Source organism: Chiloscyllium plagiosum, chromosome 1, assembly GCF_004010195.1.
Source record: "Chiloscyllium plagiosum isolate BGI_BamShark_2017 chromosome 1, ASM401019v2, whole genome shotgun sequence".
In the NCBI taxonomy this organism is placed as follows: Eukaryota; Metazoa; Chordata; class Chondrichthyes; order Orectolobiformes; family Hemiscylliidae; genus Chiloscyllium; species Chiloscyllium plagiosum.
This window is the reverse complement of record NC_057710.1, coordinates 15567464-15588045: the sequence shown is the minus strand read 5'-3', so window position 1 is coordinate 15588045 and position 20582 is coordinate 15567464. Positions and strand designations below refer to the sequence as shown.

Below are 20582 nucleotides of genomic sequence, written 5' to 3'. Positions count from 1 at the left end.
TTTTCACACAGAGGGTGGTACGTGTATGGAATGAGCTGCCAAAGGACGTGGTGGAGGCATGTACAACTGCAACATTTAAGAGGCATCTGGATGGGTATATGAATAGGAAGGGTTTGGAGGGATATGGGCCGGGTGCTGGCAGGTGGGACTAGATTGGGTTGGGATATCTGGTCAGCATGGACAGGCTGGACCGATGGGTCTGTTTCCATACTGTACATCTCTATGACTCTATGACTCTATGAGTATATGACACAGACTCAAATTGAATCTTTTGACGCATGTTTCCCACTTCCTTATGCCAAACACAGTAAGGGGTAAGCTTGCCCTCTCCTGCCTGTGTTTACATCAGCTTTACCAAACAATTTCATCTCACTTTTCTGTCCATGTACAGTCAATCAAAGCAGTGGGATTAATTGGATAGCCCTGGAGAAAGCAGAGGCCAGCATATCTCGGCCTTAACGTGTACTCTTCCCAATCTAAAGAATGATCCTCCAGTGGTCCATATGTAATTAGCAACACCCCAAAATAATCAGTCACCCTTTTTTGTTACTCAACTCTGACCTTTTCAGCAGGATTGGCAGTGTGACCCAGCAACTGCATCCCAGAATCCACAGCGATCAACCTGGTTTGTGATTTACTGCAGTGTTATTGGACATCCATTAGCTGCAGGGTCAAGTCATCCCTTTGAATCACTGTGTGCTCTGCCAATGCATTCTATCATCCAGCTTATTATTCAAATGATTAGTTGCATGTTACTTAACGAGATTCCTAATGAATGAGTGTGTGCGCATGAATGTGTGTATATACAGCACCTTCGCTTTGTAAAATTAATGCGCAAAAGAATCATTAGCTTTATGAGGCAATGCCACGCATAATTAAGCCAATATCCATCTGATTTGTGATTTCATAAAATTATAGAATTGTTGAGTAGCACTAAGCAGAGGGAAGTCATTCAGCCCATCAGCTCTTTCTAGAAATAATCCATTTAGTCCCCTCTACTCACCTTTGCCTATATGTCCCGTAATTTCTCTCCTTCAAGTAATACTGCAATTTCCTTTTGAAATTGATAATGGAATCTGTATCTATCATCTCATCAGGGAATGCAGTCCAAACTCTCACCAAGCACTGTGTCAAATGTTTCATTTTGATCTTTTATCTTAAAGCCCTGCCCTTCAGCCACTGCAGCAGTTTCTCCTGGGTTTACTCTCTCCAAACCATTATGAGGTAAACCTCACTATCGAATTTCCTTGATGCCTTCTCTCCTCTAGGAAGATCAATCCCAGCTTCTCCACTCTATTTAAACAACCCTGTTCCCTGGAACATTATGCTAAATCTCTGCTTTGCCCTAGGAATATTGAAACATAAACAGTGCGAGCAGCAGCGAAGGTAAGACCGTTTGGTTTTATCAATCCCAGCTTCTCCACTCTATTTAAACAACCCTGTTCCCTGGAACATTATGCTAAATCTCTGCTTTGCCCTAGGAATATTGAAACACAAACATAAGGAGCAGGGGTAGGCCATTTGCCCCCTGAGTCTGATGTACCATTATTTATGATCATGGCTGGTCATCCAAATCACCACTCTCTAATCCAACTCAATAGTCTGTTCCTGCTTTCTTCCCATATCCTTAGATCCCTTTAACCCAAGTGCTATTTACAACTCCTCTTTGAAAGCATGCAATGTTTTGACCTTGACTACTTTCTGTGGTCGTGAATTCCCAAAGCTCACTATTCTCAGGGCAAAGAAATTTGTTTTCATCTCCATCCTACATGGTTTATCCTGTATCCTGTGATTCCTAATTCCTGTGACATCTGGAACATTCTTCCTGCATCTACCCTGTTAGAATTTTATGGGTTTCTCTGAGATCTCCTGTCATTCCTCTAGCCTCGAATGAATAAAATCCTAACCGATCCTAATCTCTCTTCATATGTCAGTCCTGCCATTCCAGGAATCAGACTGGTGAACCTTTGTTGCATTCCCTCCAGAGCCAGAACATCTTTCCTCAGATAAGGATTCATGGCACAAACCCTTGGCCCTGAGGAGAAGTCATCCTTGAATCAAAGGATGGTTGACAAATTCCTTGAGTGTCCCAATTTTATGTTCTGAGCTCCACCTGTGTTTAATTCCACATATAATTGGATTGGCACTGTCCTACCCGAACAACAATGATAGCCTTGCCCTCCTAAAATTAGCAGTTGTTACTTTTTCCACGCATTCTTGCAGATGGAGATATCATCTATAGATTAAGGTTCTGTAGAGAAGTCTCTGTTCAGATCCACCTATCAGTTCTAAGTTAATTGCTCTTCAGCTCTTTGATTCATAAAGCAGCACATCAGTAAGTTGATGTTTTGTGTTCTTGTCAACAGTTCAAGTGTATAATATTGACTGCTCTGCTTCAACATTTGCTTTAGATAGCTCTTGGTTCCTCCGATTGACTGGGGGCGTGATGAGGTGAATATGAGTGTAGTGAAGAATTTCCCATAAGAACTTTTCAAGAGCATCTCTTTTCCTAATGGCTTTTTCTTGGTTTCTCTTAGTTACTTCTCTCAGGACATTTGCGCCAGGTATAAGTGCTCAAATTATTCAAGGTTGATAAAATGGTTAAAAGGGGTCACAGCATCCTGAGATTTATAAATAGGCACATCAATTCTAAAAGCAAGGAAACTTATGAAATTTTTACAGATCACTAGTTCAGCCTCAAATGGAGTATTGTATCCAATTTTAAGCACAGCACTTTAGGATGGATGTGGTGTTATTAGAGACATGTAGAGAAGATTCATGAGAATGCTTCTAGGGATCACAAAAGCAACTAGATTGGAGAAGCTGAGGTTGTTCTCCTTAGAGAAGGATGACAGAAGATTTGATAGAGGTGTTCGAAATTGTGAAGCTTGTAGCTTATTCATTGGATGTGTGCACCATTGGCAAAATCTAAGTCTAAGGATATGAGGTTAGGCCATTTAGGACTGAGATGAAGAGAAATTTCTTCACTCAGTGAGTGGTGAGCCTCTGGAATTCTCTGCCACAAAAATCAGGGAAGGATAAAACATTGGATGTTTCCAAGAAGGAGTGAAGTGCAGTTCTTAGGGCTAAAGGGATCAAAGTGTATCGGGAGAAAGTGGGAACACAAGTTGGATGATCAATCAAATTAGTACTGAATGATGGAGGAGACAAAGGATGGAGTAGGTTGAATGGCCTCCTCCTGCCCCTATTTTCTATGCTTCTGTTGTCTATCCCTATTTTTCCTTGAGAAGGTAGATGGTGAAGGGAGAAATTATTTCCATTGTTGGAAGGATCAACAACCAGTGGTGATTTAAGTTGATTATCTGAAGTTGCAATGACAGCGTGTGGGAAAACATTTTCACTCATTGAGTGGTTAGGATCTGAAATGCACTGGCTGGGAATGTGATGGAGGCAGGCTCAAGATAGGCTGTCAGAAGGGAATTGGATAAGCACCTAAAGAAGGAAATATGTGTAGGGTGACAAGAAAGGCCTGGGGAATGGGAACGTTGAAGTTATCCCGCAAGGTTGGGCTTAAAGGTCTTCTGCATTCTGACTATTCTGTGAGTCTAGGAGATTACATGAGAAAAGCTGTGGGTCTTAGGGAGATATGCTTCGCCTCAACAGTCCATCTGTCACAGAGCAGATCAACTGGTAATTGTCTCTTCCTGAATCCAGTATGACCATCTAAAGTCTCCACTGCTCTGAGCTGTACTGCCAGCACTGTTTGTTTGATAAGGTCATCCCTACCCCATCCCCCAGGATTTACTCACTATTTTATTTTGTGATGCAGAACAACCACAAAATCTCCGAACGATACACCAACTCAAGATGCAGGCTGTACCCATGCTGCTCCAGTTTGGAACCCATGGGACTTGCTGCATGTCAAAATGCACGTCAAGGCAAAACTGGATACATTTCAGAGAAAGTGAGGACTGCAGATGCTGGAGCTCGGGGTCGAGAGTGTGGTGCTGGAAAAGCACAGCAGGTCAGGCAGCATCTGAGGAGCAGGGGAATCGATGTTTCAGGCATAAGCCCTTCATCAACCTTTCCTGATGAAGGGCTTATGCTTGAAACATCGATTCTCCTGCTCTCGACACTGCCTGACCTGCTGTCCTTTTCCAGCACCACACTCTTGACACTTCAGAGTAATCCTAATGTATTCTGAGAAAATGGATGATGCACATTGACGTGTACCATTGACATTACAGCTAAAGATGCAAGGTACTTGCAATGAATCTTTCAATTTAGTGGTACTAGAGATTCTGTTGTCACAAGATCATTGAGAAAACAAGAAAGTCAGGCACAGCATACCAATGACACTTCTTTGAAATTAACCTCACTTCTGCCCCCATCCCAATCCCACTTTAGGAAATTTCAGTGGTCATGTACAGGACCAGCAATTCACAAATTTAGATTAATGATGTGGGAATATAAGTTTAAATGTCAGCTTCTCAGCTGGGGATCCTGAAGTCAGTTTTTATTCACCTAATACTTATTTATCAGTAATAGAAACCAAGGAACTGCGAGACTGTTGTTAAAAGTCTGACGCATTTGCCTATTCCAGCCTATACATAACTCCTCATCTACAGCAACAGATTGTGCATAGTGTCCTCAATTAATCCAAAACTAATGCTCTGAATTGACCAATTCTGTCAGTGTCACTGGACACAAAACATTCCACAGGTACTGCCAGACCTTCCGAGTTTCTTCAGCAATTCCTGATTAGACACTTAACTGAAACGACCAGTCGGTTCAGGGAAATTAGGCAAGTAATGCACTGCTCTCTAGCAATGTTTAAGATGCATTTAGACAGACACATGTTCAGGCAGGATACAGAGGAATGTGGACCATCCGCGCACAACTGGGTTTAGTTCAGAATGGCATCATGGTCAGCACAGATATGGTAGGCAGAAGGGCGTGTTCCTGTGCAGCAAGATTCTATGATCTACGATTCATCACTCATTAGCTAAACAAATCACATTCCTGAGCAAAAACAGAGTCTTACCCGGATGAAGGTTGGGAAACCTTGTCCATAGTAACCAATTGCAAAGTAGTCGGGCTTGGGCCTCAGCACTTTCATGATTTTTTCATAGAACTTGGCTTGCCGTTGCTGTGAAATTTAAAACAAAGTGAGTTTTGAGAAGATTTATAGCTCAGGTTGAGGTTCTGGATGTAGGTTTGGTCGCTGAGCTGAAAGGTTCAATGGTGGAACCTTCCAGCTTAGCAAGCAAACCTACATCCAAAGTAAGATTCAAGTTTGAGAAACAAACAACACAGGACTGTTTTGTTAAAGAATCTTTATTTCCCACTCGCTCTGTAATACTTGTTGTCCACATTGCCCTCTTTGCCTGGTCACAAGGGATGGTCCTGCTTGAGGGCCACTGGTCAAGCTGTCACTCTGAACACAACAGGGTGACGTTTGTCCATTCTCTCCTCCCCTACTGTCCGTCTGGGCTCTCCTCTTTGTCACTTCACAGTGGATAGCAATGATCATTTCCTTTCTCGCCCATGCCTACATTTACTGTGCAAGGCATGGCTCCTGGGGCAGCACTCTGTCTTCTGAGTCAGACAGTCATGGGTTCAAATCTCACGCCAGAAACTTGAACACCAACCCCCAGACTAACATTCCAGTGCAGTATAGATCTGAGGCAGCATATCCTGTCAGAGGTAATATCCTTTGAAGAAAGTATCAATGTGAGGCTCAACATCATAACACGGTAGATTATTACACCGCTGTTTATGTACAGTTTGGCAGATGCCTCCATTTCCTGCATCACAGCAGAGACTCCATTAGGTAGCTCAGTTGGCTGGATGGCTAGTTTGTGATGCTGCATGATGCCGACAGTGTGGGTTCACTTCCTGCATCTCCTGAAGTTACCGTGAATGACTCGCCTTCTCAATCTTGTCCCTTGCCTGAGGTACAGAATCATAGAATCCCCACAGTGATGAAACAGGTCAGATGGCTCATCGAGTTTACATCGACCCTCTGAGCAGCATCCCATTCAGACCCATTCCTCCCCATCCTATCCCTGTAACAATGCATTTCCCATGGTTAATCCATCCAGCCTACATATCCCTGGACACTATGGGGCAATTTAGCATTTCCAATTCACCTAACCTGCATATCTTTGGACTGTGGGAGGAAACCGGAGCACCCAACAGATACAGGGAGAATGTGCAAACTCCACACAGGCCTGTTCCTGGAAGCAGTCTGTCATGACTTCTCTATCTCTAATGAGAATGAGGCTATGAGTGAGACCTTTACCTTCAAAAGTGTAAAGCACTTTGGAGCATTCTACATCTCTGAAAGATGATACTATTTTTGATCAGCATCTCAGGATGATGAGAGAAAAACTAACACCAACAGGTACTAAACTTACCAACTCAATCAACAGGAGACAAAGGGCTGTAGGAGCTAGTAGAGGGAGGAAGGGGGCATTTAGTGGATTAAATATGAGGACCTTTTAGCTAATTCTCTCATGAGACATGGACATCTCTGGCTGAGCCAACCTTTATTGCTTGTCCCTATTTCCTCTCAAAAAGGGGTGGTGAGCTGCCTTCTTGAACCACTGCAGTCCATGTGCTGTAGGGAGACCCACAATGCCTTTAGGGAGGGAATTCCAGGATTTAGACCCAGTGACAGTGAAGGAACCATAATATATTTCCAAGTCAGGATGATGAGTGGCTTGGAGGGGAACTTGCAGGTAGTGGTCTTTCCATTTACTTGCTGCTCTTGTCCTTCTAATTGGAAGAGGTCATGGGGTTGGAAAGTGATGCCTAGGATCTTCATTCTCAGAAAATAACTAAGGATGCACAGAGTGATAATGGCATGCAAAGGGTGAAGCAAACACATGCACAACAAGCTGATTCCACATTATAGTCTGTTTGAATACATGTAATAGTAAAGGGGGGGGGGGGATTTTAATGGTGTGCTGCTCTCAGTTAGATAGCCTTATCTTCTGTGACAGAAATGAGGCCATGTTATTTCAACCACCTCACTAACCTTGCACCTAGAAATGACAGTTTGCTGGCTGGAATCTCTGGAAGATCGGACACACCACCTTCACATCTCAGCCTATCAGGTAGGGGGAGAGCTGGGGGTTCCTCAGAGGAAACCTTGAATATGGAGGTATTGGTGTGACCAAGGGACTTCTGCTGCTATTGTCCAGTCTGTCCTCCACACCTGGCTCAGTTTGGTTCCTTTGTGCTGGCTCAGTTGATAAACCTTGACTGCCAGTAAGGTCAAATAATTCCAATTCTTTATTCACACATTACTGTAGTCCAACGTAAAACCACATCTCTCTGGGTACAGTCTCACTTCCCTCACTCCAGTTTAGACTGTTCTGATTTCCATCATCAGTTACATAAGAATATAGATATAAATTGGGATCACGGTGGCTCAGTGGTTAGCACTGAGGGACCTGTGTTTGATTCCAGCCTTGGGCAACTGTCTGTGTAGAATTTGCACATTCTCCCTGTGTCTGCTTGGGTTTCCTATGGGTGCTCCAGTTTCCTCCCACAGTCCAAAGATGTGCAGGTTAGGTGGATTGGTCATGCTAAATTGGCTATAGTGTGGGAATACCATGGGAAATGCAGTATTTTAGGGATAGGTGTGGACTCGATGGGCTGAATGACCTGCTTCCACATTGTATGGACTTTATGGATATCATGGCAGATTTGATTACTTCATGCAGATGAAAGTGAGGACTGCAGATGCTAGAGATTAGAGTCGAGAGTATGATGCTGGAAAAGCACAGCAGGTCAGGCAGCATACCGGAAGCAGGAGAGTTGACGAGCCCTTCATCTTATGCCCAGGACATAACCTCTACCTCTGCCTTAAAAAAAATCAAGGACTCTGTTTCCTCTGCCTCTGGAGGAAGGGAATTCCAAAGACCCACAGCTCTCTGTGGGAGGAAAACAATTCTCCTCGCCATTGTTCTCCCCATCTCTGAGAGAATTATATTAACCCTTTACTCCACAGCACGGTTAAAACCTCATTTTGGAGACTTGGAGCACACTCTTCCTGATGGTACAGGGGACAGTACTCTCATCTAAGTCAGGGTGTCATGGTTTTACTTAACATAAGTGCAACATTTCAATGGATGCTGCCAGTGCAGTGTTGACAGAGTACCACATTGTTAAGAGGCATTCTTCAGGTGAAGCTTTAAACCAAAGCCCCATTTTCCCTGACAGATCACAGGAAGAGATAATAACTCATTGAAACATATTTAAGCTCTTACAGAGGGATAGCTGAGAAGCTTTCTCTCTCAGTCTGGAGAGTCCAGAGTAGAGAAATCATCTCAGGATAAAGGGTCGATCGCTGAGGGGATAGCTGAAGAGATAGTGGAGGCGTCAGTGGTGATCTTTCAGGAATCGCTAGAATCAGGGACGGTCCCTGATGACTGGAAAATTGCTAACATGACACCCCTGATTAAAAAGGGAATAAGGCAAAAAATGGAAAATTACAGACTGATTAACCTAACCATGGTCATGGGTAAGATCCTGGAATCCATTGGGAAGGATGAGATTCTAAATACTTGGAAGTGTATGGTAAAATAGGGCAAAGTCAGCATGGTTTCATCAAGGGGAGGTCATGCTTGACAAATCTGCTAGAATTCTTTGAGAAAGTAACAAGCAGGTTAGACCAAGGAGAACCAATGAATGTTATGTACCTGGACTTCAAGTAGGCCTTTGACAAGGTGCCACACAGGAGGCTACTGAGTAAGATAAGAGCCCATCGTTTCAGAGGCAAGGTGCTAGCATGGATAGAGGCTTGGCTGTCTGGCAGGATGCAGACAGTGGGGATAAAAGAGTCCTTCTCAGGATGGCAGCTGGTGACAACAAATGGTGTTCCGCAAGGGTCAGTGTTGGGACCACAAGTTTCACTTTATATATTAATAGTCTAGATGAAGAAACTAAGGGCATTCTGGCTAAGTTTGCAGATGATACACATATTGATAGAGCGACAGATAGCATTGAGGAGGCGTGAAGGCTGCAGAACGATTTGGACAGGTAAGGAGAGTGGGCTAAGAAGAAGTGCAACATGGGAAAGTATGAGGTCATGCACTTTGGTAGGAAGAATAGATGCATGAACTATTTTCTAAATGGGGAAAAAAAAATCAGAAGTCTGAAGTGCAAAGAGACCTGGGAGTTCTAGTCCAGGATTCTCTCAAGGTAAACCTGCAGGTTGAGTCAATAGTTAGGAAGGCGAATGCAATGGTGGCATTTATTTTGAGAGGCCTTGAATTTAAAGCAGGGATGCACTTCTGAAGCTCTATAAGGTTCTGAACAGTCCATATTTGGAGTATTATGTTTGGTTTTGGGCTCCATATCTCAGGAAGGATGTACTTGCCCTGGAGCGTGTTCAAAGAAGATTCACGAGAATGAAAAGCTTAATATATGAGGAACATTTAAGGACTTTGGGTTTGTATTCAATGGAGTTTAGAAGGATGAGGGGGATTGAATTGAAACATACAGAATACTGAATGCTGGACCGAGTAGATGTTGGGAAAATGTTTCCATTGGTAGAGAGACTCGGATATTAGGGCATAACCTTAAAGGGAAGACCTTTACAATAGAGATAAGGAGAAACTTCCTCAGCCAGAGAGTGGTGAATCTATGGAATTCACTGCCACAGAAGGCTGTGGAGGCCAGGACATTGAGTATATTTAAGACTGAGATAGATAGTTTCTTGAGTATCAAGGAAATCAAGGGTTACGGGGAGAAAGTGGGAGAATGGGGTTGAGAAACTTATCAGCCATGATTGAATGAAGGAGCCGGCTCAATGGGCTGAATGGCCTAATTTCTGCTCTGAAACCTTATGGTCTTATGGACTGAGATGAAGAAAAAACATCTTCATTCAGAGAATTGTGAATCTTGAGGATGCTCTACTTTCCAGGATTGTGAATACTGGGTTCCCTGAAGGTATTTGTAATCAACCTGTTACAGACATGTTATGACACTCCTGGAGCAGATGGGATATGAACCCAGGTTTCCTGGCTCAGAGGTAGGAATATTACCACTGTGCCTCAAGAGCCCTATTGAGTGTCCTACATGCTGATCAAAACGTAATATTTTTGAGACAAGAGGACCAAATTTCTAGTCCTATTCGCTGCATCTTTGGAACTACCGTGAATGACACTAACACTAGCTGCTGGCCGTGGTCCTGAATTCAACAGGGTGCAACTATCTCGGGCCATGTTTGAGGAAGGAACAATTGCAAGAAACGTCCCCAAAACCTGCACACAGTATAAGAAAAATAATGGATGCTTCAGCAAAAAAATCTACAAATTTGGGGCCAACTCTTACACAAGATTAACATTTATTTGAATCAATAATGGTATATTCAAGGCAAAAGCTTATAGGTTTTGGGGCATTAAGTGAACCAATTGACTTTAAAATAAATTTATTTATTGGGATATATGCATCTCTGGCTTGGCCAGCATTCAGAGTCAATCACACACTTCAGAGTCAATCACATTGCTTTGGACCTGGAGTTGTCTGTAAGTCAGAGTCGAGGAGTGTGTTGCTGGAAAAGCACAGCAGGTCAGGCAGCATCCAAGGAGCAGGGGAATCGATGTTTCGGGCCAGAGCCCTTCATCAGGAAGGAGGCTTCATCAGGACTGTGGCCTGAAACGTAGATTCTCTTGCTCCTGGGATGCTGCCTGACCAGCTGTGCTTTTCCAGCAACACACTCTCAACTCTGATCTCCAGCATCTGCAGAGCTCACTTTCTCCTTGCATGTAAATCAGATGAGGTAAGGATGGTAAATGTCCTTTCTTGACGGCTGTCGTGAACCAGACTTTCAACAGTCACCATTAGGCTAAAGTTTTATTTATCAAATTAAAATGATCAGCCATGATGGAATTTGAATGACATCCCCAGAACATTAGCTTGGGCTTCGGGATTACTAGTCTAGTGATCATTGCATTGCTACCTTTCCCAAGTGAAAGCTAATGTAGTATCAGAGGACTGTAGGCTACTCATTCATTGGAGAGCTGAACATTGGCGAGTGGTGGTGAGTTTAACCTGAGGGTTCCCACATTTCAGGCAAAGGAAGGGAGGTTGAGAAAAGAGGGTCTTCATGGGGACCTCAGCCATTAGCAGGGAACTGAATGCACACTGTTCCTGATGAAGGGCTTTTGCCCGAAACATTGATTTTCCTGCTCCTCGGATGCTACCTGACCTGCTATGCTTTTCCAACACCACTCTAATCTAAACTCTGGTTTCCAGCATCTGCAGTCCTTGTTTTTACCTGACCTGCCAATCAGCCAATGGAGAACAGAGTACAAACATGACACAAAAGTTCAGGCACAATCTTATTGAATTGTTTGAGGAATGATACGTCCTGTTTCTTACGTTCTATTTGTCCTTTCCCTGATGAATGTAGAATAGGATGATGCAGTGAATGAGGCAAATGAGTCTGACAAAAAGGATCTCAGGTGTTTTTGATCACCTGAGAATTAGAGACCAGGAGGTCCAGGGGCAGGACACCCATCACTAGGCAAGTGGATAATGGCTGTACCCTACCTGCAGGAAATAAGATTCAGTCTCTGGTGTGGATTCACTGATGTCAGCCATGTCTGGCAGCTGTAGATCAAACAGCTCTGGTTGAAAGATATATAGCTTGTCCTCTTCATTGTAAACGGTAAGGATGTGAAAGCAATGACCTTCTCCAAGGTCAATATCCTCCCTGTGGCCTGCAAATGAGGCAGGGCAATTTATTATCGTAGGACAATGGATCACAGATTCAGAAGAGGCCATTTGGGCCATCACATCTGTGCTGGCTTTTCAAACCATCAGATTTAATCCTAATCCCTAGTTTGCCCCCCATAACTCAAAAAACTAATCTTTTTCAAGTAGACGACCAATTTCCTCTCAGATCCATTCACACTTTATATTTTAGGCCCCAGCTTATTCAGGGTCTCCCTATAGCTCAAGCCCTCCAACCCTGGCAACTTCATAGTAAATCTTTTCTGCACCCTATCATCTTTCCTATAGCAGAGAGACCAGAATTGAATGCAGTATTCTAATAGTGGCCTGAACAATGTTTAAGTAGTATCAATTTGATATGCATCTGGTTCACTCACGTCCTTTAGAGAAACAATCTGCCATCCTTATCTGGTCTGGCCTACTTGTGACTCCAGACCCACTGCAATGTGGGTGACTCTTAACTGACCTATAGTCAATTATAGGTGGGCAATAAATGCTGATTAAGCTAATGACACCCACATACAATGAATGATAATTTTGAAAAAATCTCTCAGAGGGCTGTAAGCTTTTGGAATTCTGTTACAGTGGGGACTGTGTCACTGAATTTAATCAACACTGAGTTATATAGATTATTGATCGATGAGGGAGTTAAGATCGATGGCGAGCAGGCAAGAAAGTGGAATTCAGATCACAACCATGATCAGCCGTGATAGAGTCATAGAGGTGTACCGCATGAAAACAGACCCTTCAGTCCAACATGTCCATGCCCACCAGAAATCCTAAATTAATCTAGTCCTATGTGCCAGTGTTTGGCCCATATCCCCCTAAACCCTTTCTATTCATGTACCCATCCAGAGGCCTTCTCAATGTTGTGATTGTACCAATCTCCACCATTTCCTCTGGCAGCTCATTCCATATGCACAGCACCCTTTGTGTTGCCTCTTAGGTCCCTTTAAATCTTTGCACTCTCACCTTAAGCCTATGTCCACTAGTTTTGAACTCTGCTAATCCAGGGAAAATACCTTGGCTATTCACCCTATATACGCCCCTCGTGATCTTATTGAACAACAGGCTTGAAGAGCTGAATGGCCTAATCCTGTTCTTGAGTCCTAATGTTGCTATTTTCTTGCTTTTACAGACTAAGCCAAGTAAACCATGCAATGTCTTATCTTGTGAAGGCATGGAACAGTTTGGCTCCTGTTAGAAAACGAGATGACTGCCGGTCAGGATAAAATAAAATTGTCTCAGCTAGAATGAGCAGAATAAACCTATGCCCCACCACAGGAAACTCCCTGACCAAAGTGCACATGAGAGTGGTAATGTGATTAATGTTGAGGCAACATTGAGCTTCTCGTGAGGAAAAGCCTTGCAGCCTAATGACTTCCGCCATTAACCTTTCCACTTCTTCTAAGGCTTGTCATCAGTCACTGCCCTATCAGTCATTCCCTCCTGGATTAGACAAAAGGCAGCGGAGCGTTAAAGACCAATCTCTTCACAGGAAATGGCCATCGTCAATCATCATTAGCTTATCATAATCAATGCAAGCTTGCATTTACTCACCAGGGTCTCACTCAGTAGTTCATAATCAAAGACCTCCATCTCGTACTGTTCTGCCAGCTCCTTGCAGAGATGAATGGCTTCTTCCCACATCTGTTCACAGCAAGCAGCAAATAATTAGTGTGACACGTTGAAATGATTCATCTGTGCTACATTGCAGCATGTCAGTGCAATTTCTTCTGTTTAAGGGGCTTTGCTTTCCAAATTCTTCCTGACCACCCCCTTAACAGGAGCAATACAGTGACATGAAGAAGAGTGGAAGGTCATTCAGCCCATTAATCATTCAACTGAATTGTAGTAGATAACCTCCTCTCCATTTCACAGAATGGTTACAGCACTAAAGGAGGCCATTCGGCCGGTCCTGTCTGTGTGAGCTCTCTGCAAAAGCAATTGAGCGAATTCCACTCTGTTACCCGCTCCCCTTTGTCTCATCAATTTGTCCCCTTCATGTGCTTACTCAACTCTGCTTTGTATTAAGGCATTGAATCTGCTTCCTTTACCACCTTTGGAAATGCATTACTAACCTGAAACTCACGATGTGTAAGCTACCCTCCTGTTGCCTTGGGTTCTTTTGCCAATCACCTCAAGTTGATGTTCTCCCATTTTCCATCCTTCTACCAGTGGGAACTGTTTCTCTCGATCCTCTTTAAATATTGTCCCGACAATGGTTCTGAATCTCCCCTAACCTTCTCTGTCTTTGATCCATAACTCTCCAAACAGCCTGACTCAGCAAGATTTCATCCATCTCTGTTTCAATTCATCAACCTTCTCACTTTTGTTTTAGCAGGTATGGAGATGTGTTTCAGATTTCCACTGTCCAGTCATGGGACAGATATTCTCCCTGCTCTTGAATGGCTTGGTTCTAAAGTCTCTGAAGTGCTGGATTAAATAGATAATAAACACTACACATAATAAACCACACAAAGGAACGCTATTTGTCCATATTCCTTGACTGTGAAAATTAACAAGATTTTGTGACATGTCTTTTCACTCAATGTCTAGTCACAGAGTCTTAGAGCCATATAGCACAGAAACAGACCCTTAGACCAACCAGTCCATGCTGACCATAATCCCACCTGCCTGCTCCTGGCCCATATCCCTCCAAATCTTTCCTATTCACGTCTTTTAAACGTTGTAATTGTACCCACATCCACTATTTCCTCAGTAAGTTCATTCCACATGCGAACTCTGTGTAAAAAATTTGTCCCGCATGTCTTTTTTAAATCTCTCCTCTCTCACCTTAAAAATGTGCCCCTTTGTCTTGAAATACTCCATCCTAGGGGAAAGACAACTGCTATTAACTCTATCTATACCCCTCATTATTTTGTAAACTTGATCTAACAGGAGATGCTGGGTAACATTAAGGAACAAGAACCCTCCCTCCCTAAAACTATGGAAAATAAAACTTTCTCCACTATTTCACGGTCATCACCATGAAGACAGTACTGGTTGAATAAGGGGAGTGGATTATCATTAAGCCCGACTCAATCAGTGACATACCATAATTATTTCATGGGATATAATCATCACTGGCCATGGAAGCATTCAATGGCAATCTATAAATGCCCTTGAGAAGGTGATGCTGAGACATTTTGGGTAACTACAGTCGTTGTGGTGTGGGAATACCCACAATAGTGTATAGGGAGACAGTGCCATGATTTTAAACAAGTAACAGTAATATACTACCAAGTCAGGATGGTGTGTGTCTTGAAGCTGGAATTACAGAACCATTATAGCACAAACATTAGGAGCAGGAATAGGCCTCTCGGTCCCTTAAGCTTGGTCCATCATTCAGTCAGATCGCACCTAATCTAATTACGCACAATGCTGCCTACCCCCGATTACTGTCACCCTCTTACTCATCAACATCGATTTACGTCTGCCCTAAAAAAAAACAAAAATATGCTTCTATCGCCTTTGGGGAATTTCAAAAGACTCCCAACTCTTTAAGAGGATATACCTTCTCTTTCTCTATATAACAGGTCCCTTACTTTTGAACAATAATACCTAGTTCTAGATTCTCCCAATGAGGAAACATCCTCTCAACATTCACCCTGTCACAACCTCACAAGGCCTTCTTTGTTTTAATCGATTTCCCGCTTACTGTTCAAAACCCCAACAGATGCAAGCCTTCAACCTTTCCTCACAAGACAATCAAAGCTTTCCTAATATTAATCTAGGGCAGCACAGTGGCTCAGTGGTCAGCATGGCTACCTCACAGCATCAGGAACCCAGGTTCCATTCCACTCTCAGGCGACTGTCTGTGTGGAGTTTGCACATTCTTCCTGTGTCTGCGTGGGCTTCTGCCAGGTGCTTTGGTTTCCTCTCACTGTCCAAAGATGTGCAATGAGGTGGAATGGCCATGCTAAATTTGGGTGGCACAGTGGTTAGCACTGCTGCCTCACAGCGCCAGAGCTGAATGGTCAAATTCCATACTATAGGGATTCCACAAATAAATAATTTCTAATGCATTTTCAATCTTCTTTAAATAAGATAATCAATACTGTGTACTGTATTCCATATGCAGTCTCACCAAAGCTCCGTATAACTGAAACATAAGCTCCTTGACCTTTGTATTCAATTCCCCTTGCAATAAGTGATAACATGCTGTAAGCTTTCCTGATCACTTGCGTATCTGCATATTTGCTGTGACATCGAGGATAGTCAGATTGCTCTGCATCACAGAGCTCTGCAATCTTTCACCGGATGTATAAAATGCTTCTTTTTTATTCTTCCTACCGAAATAGACAGTTCCACAAATTCCTACATAATACTCCAGTGGCCAGGTCACTGCACACTCACTTAAGTGATATTTGTTTAATTCGTTCATGAACATGGGCATCACTGGTGGGGCCAACATTTATTGCCCAGTCCTAAGGCAATTAGGAGTCAACTGCATTGCTGTGGGTCTGGAGTGATGTGTCGGACAGAGCAGGTAAGGAAAGCAGATTTCCTTCCCTGAAGGACATTAATGAAAGAGATAGGCTTTTACAACAATTATCAGTGATCAAATGGTTGGCAGGAGACATGGCTTATTAAAAATAAATGAATTCAGAGGATCACCTGCTGCTGTGGTGAGATTTGAACCCACATCACCAGGATGCCAGCTTGGGTTGTTAACTTACTAGTCCAACACCTCGAGGACAACTTTACACACTTTTTTTGTCCTCTAGACAACTTACTTTCTGACATATCCTTGTATCATCAGTATTCTTGGCAAACATACCTTCAGTCCCTTCATCCAAGCTGTTTCTATAAATTGGAAACTGTTGAGGTCCCAAACATAAGCTGCTTGACACCACAACACTTGACAGCAGCGTCTGGATATTCAAAGATGGTGTATAGGTTTCAGTCAAAAATACTAATGAACAAAAAGGGATTCTTAATGTTTCAGATAAAGGACGAGAACCAGATAATATGTGCTATATGCACAGCAGGTATTTAGCAGAAAAGAAGGAAATCCTGAGTGTTCTCTACATCCTTGAGTGTTCAACTGAAATATACTTCAGGGCTGTCAGCAAGAGTCTGGCTGCTCCCAGCATGGCTCACACTGTGATGAAATGGTTCGGTTTTAAGTCCACAGATTGATATTGTGAGAACACTTCACTGAAGGGCTCCTCTATTTGAAGAATAATAAAATCCTTAGAGAATGGAAGCAGGCCATTTGACCCATTGGGTCCACACCAACCCTCCGAAGAACATGCCACACAGGCCCACACTTATCCTACCCCTGTATCATAGAGTCATAGAGATATACAGCAAAGAAACAGGCCCTTTGGTCCAACTCCTTCATGCTGACCAGATGCCCTAAATTAATTTGGTCCCATTTGCCAGCATTTGGCCCATATCCTTCAAAACCCTTTCCTTCTAATCCTGTCCTATTCATATACCCATCCAGATGCCTTTTAAATGTTGTAATTGTACCAGCCTCCAACAATTCCTCTGGTACCTCATTCCATACACACACCACCCTCTACTGAAAAAGTTGTCCCTTAGATCCCTTTTAAATCTTTCCCCTCTCACCTTAAACCATCACAGGAGGCTCCCAAGCACTGAGGATGTCACCTAGACAGGGGACGAAACGTCTGCAACACAAATTCCCAGCTCGGCGAACAGAACCACAACAACAAGCACCCGAGCTACAAATCTTCTCACAAGCTTTGAAAACCTATGCCCTCTAGTTCTGGACCCCACCACCCCAGGGAAAAGACTTTGTCTATTTATCCTATCCATGCCCCTCATAATTTTATAAACCTCTATAAGGTCACCCCTCTGCCTCCGACACTCCAGGGAAAACAGCCCCGGTCCATTCAGGCTCTCCCTATAACTCAAATCTTCCAACCATGGCAACATCCTTGTAAATCTTTTCTGAATTCCTCTAAGTTTTCACAACATCCCTTCAATAGGAGGGAGACCAGAACTGACGCAATATTTCAAATGTGGCCTAACCAAAGTCCTTACAGCTACAACATGCCCTACCAACTTCTATACTCAGTGCTCTGACCAATAAAGGCAAGCTTATCAAATATTTTCTTCACTATTCTGTCTGTCAACGACTCTACTTTCAAGGAACTATAAACCTGCAATCCAAGGTCTCTTTGTTCAGCAACACTCCCCAGGACTTTACCATTAAGTGCATAAGTCCTGCCCTGATTTGTCTTTCCAAATGCAGGAGGGAAGCGAGGGCTGCTGGGAAGGGTAAACTTTCCCACCGATAAAAGGGACTTACCACGGAAGTTGGGCCTCCTTTTTTTACAAAGCGGTGAGGACAGAGGCCGGAGAGGAGCGAAGGCTGCCAGGAAAGATAAGTGCTTGATTTTTTTTAAGTCGGTGAGGAATGGTTGCCAGGTGTTTCAGGATTTAGAACGTTTAAAAAGAACAGGGAGGGAGGAAGAAGAGGGAGTGTAGCATTGCTAATCAGAGAGTGCATCACAGCTACAGAAATGAAAGTTGTCGAGGAAGGTTTGTCTACTGAGTCAGTATGGGTGGAAGTTAGGAACAGCAAGGGAGCAGCCACCTCATTGGGGGTTTTCTACAGACCCCCTAATAGCAGTAGAGAGATTGAAGAATCATAGGCTGGCAGATTATGGAAAAATGCAGATACAGCAGGGTTGTTGTTATGGGTGACTTCAACTTTCCCAATATTGACTGGAACCTCCTTAGTGCAGATGGTTTGGATGGAGCCATTTTTGTCAGGTGTGTTCAGGAGAGGGGAGGGGAGAGGCCATTTTGGATTTGGTGCTCGGCAATGAGCCAGGACAGTTGTCAGTTCTCGCTGTGGGAGAACACTTTGGTGACAGTGACCACAACTGCCTCACAATCACCGTAGCTATGGAGAGGGAAAGGAGCAGTTGCCATGGGAAGATATTTAATTGGGGAAAAGGAAATTATGATGCTATCAGACAGGAATTGGGAAGTACAGACTGGGAGCAATTGTTCCACAGAAAGGGCACAGCAGACACGTGGAGACTGTTTAAGGAGCAGTTGTTGCGAGTGATGCACAAACTTGTGCCTCTGAGACAGGGTAAGAAGGGGTAAGATTAAGGAGCCTTGGATGATGAGAACAGAGGAGCTTCTTGTCAAAAGGAAGAAGATAGTTTACGTAAGGTGGAGGAAGCAAAGTCTAGCACAGCTTTAGAGGATTACAGGCTTGCAAGAAAGGAGCTCAGAAATGGACTGAGGAGAGCCAGGAGGGGGCACGAAAAAGACTTTGCATGAAGTATTAGGGAGAACCCAAAGGCATTTTACTCATATGTGAAGAATAAAAAAATGATCAGGGAGAAGGTAGGACCGTCAGGGATAGCATAGGGAACTTGTGCGTGGAGTCTGAGCAGATAGGGGAAGCCCTAAATGAGTTCTTTGCTTCAGGTTTCACTAAGGAAAGGGATCTTGCTGTGAATGAGAACTTTGAGGAGCTGGGGTACAGGCTTGAACAGACCAAGATTGAGGAAGTTGATGTGCTGGAAATTTTGGCAAACATTAAGATTGATAAGTCTCCAGGGCCAGACCAGATTTATCCCAGGCTGCTCCGGGAAGCGAGAAAGGAGGTTGCTAAGCCGCTGGCGAAGATTTTTGCTTCCTCACTCTCCACGGGAGTCATACTGGAGGATTGGAGGGAGCTGAATGTTGTTCCTCTTTTCAAGAAGGGGAATAGGGAAATTTCTGGCAATTACAGACCAGTCAGTCTTATGTCTGTGGTCAGCAAGGTTTTTGGAAAGAATTCTGAGGGATAGGATTAATGACTATTTGGAAAAGCATAGTGTGGTTAAAAGCAGTCAGCATGGCTTTGTGAGGGGCAGGTCATGCCTCTTAAATCTTATTCAGTCCTTTGAGGAGGTGATGAGACAGGTTGCCGAAGGTCAGTCAATGGATATGGTGTATATGGACTTCAGCAAAGCATTTGATAGGGTTCTCCATGGTAAGCTCATTCATAAAGTCAGGAAGTATGGGATACAGGGAGACTTGGCTATCTGGATTCAGAATTGGTTGGCTGACAGAAGACAGAGAGTATTTGTAGATGGAAGGTATTCTGCCCAGAGATCAGTGTTGAGTTGTGTCCCACAGGGCTCTGTTCTTGGGTCTCTGCTCTTTGTAGTTTTTATAAATGACTTGGATGATGAGGTTGAGGGGTAGGTTTGTAAATTTGCCAATGACATTGGAGGTGCCATTGATAGTATCGAGGGCTGTTGCAGGCTGCAGCGTGACATAGACAGGATGCAGAGCTGGGCTGAGAAATGGCAGATGGAGTTCAACCTGGATAAATGTGAAGTGATGCATTTTGGAAGGTCAAATTTGAATGCTGAATATAGGATTAAAGACAGGATTTTTGTTAGTGTGGAGGAACAGAGGGATCTTGGTGGTCAAGTGCATAGATCCCTCAAAGTTTCTACCCAAGTGGATAGGGTTGTTAAGAACGCATATGGTGTTTTGGCTTTCATTAACAGGGGGATCAAGTTTAAGAGCTACGAGGTTTTGCTGCAGATCTACAAGTTCCACACTTGGAATACTGTGTCCAGTTCTGGTCACTCTATTATAGGAAAGATACAGAGGCTTTAGAGAGGGTGCAAAGAAGGTTTACCAGGACGCTGCCTGGACTGGAGGGCTTGTCTTATGAAGAGAGGTTGACTAAGCTCAGACTTTTCTCTCTGAAGAGAGGTGACCTGATTGAGGTATACAACGTAATGAGAGGCATGGATAGAGTCAATAGCCAGAGATTTCTCCCCAGGGCAGGAATGGCTGGCACAAGGGGTCATAGTTTTAAGGTGTTAGAAGGACGGTATAGAGGAGATGTCAGGAAGGTTCTTTACGCAGAG

At 43.5% G+C, this 20582-nt stretch overlaps 1 protein-coding gene across 1 annotated transcript in view; it reads right to left on the bottom strand.

Annotated features, from left to right (window-relative positions):
- The window catches only part of LOC122553785 (dedicator of cytokinesis protein 2-like), a 1227980-nt gene that overhangs the window by 87831 nt on the left and 1119567 nt on the right, over positions 1–20582 (bottom strand). The window contains exons 39-40 of the mRNA XM_043698147.1: positions 13273–13362; positions 5006–5110 (exon numbers count right to left, since the gene is read on the bottom strand). Of these exons, the coding sequence (XP_043554082.1) occupies positions 5006–5110; positions 13273–13362 (195 nt within the window). The remainder of the gene's footprint in view (positions 1–5005; positions 5111–13272; positions 13363–20582) is intronic.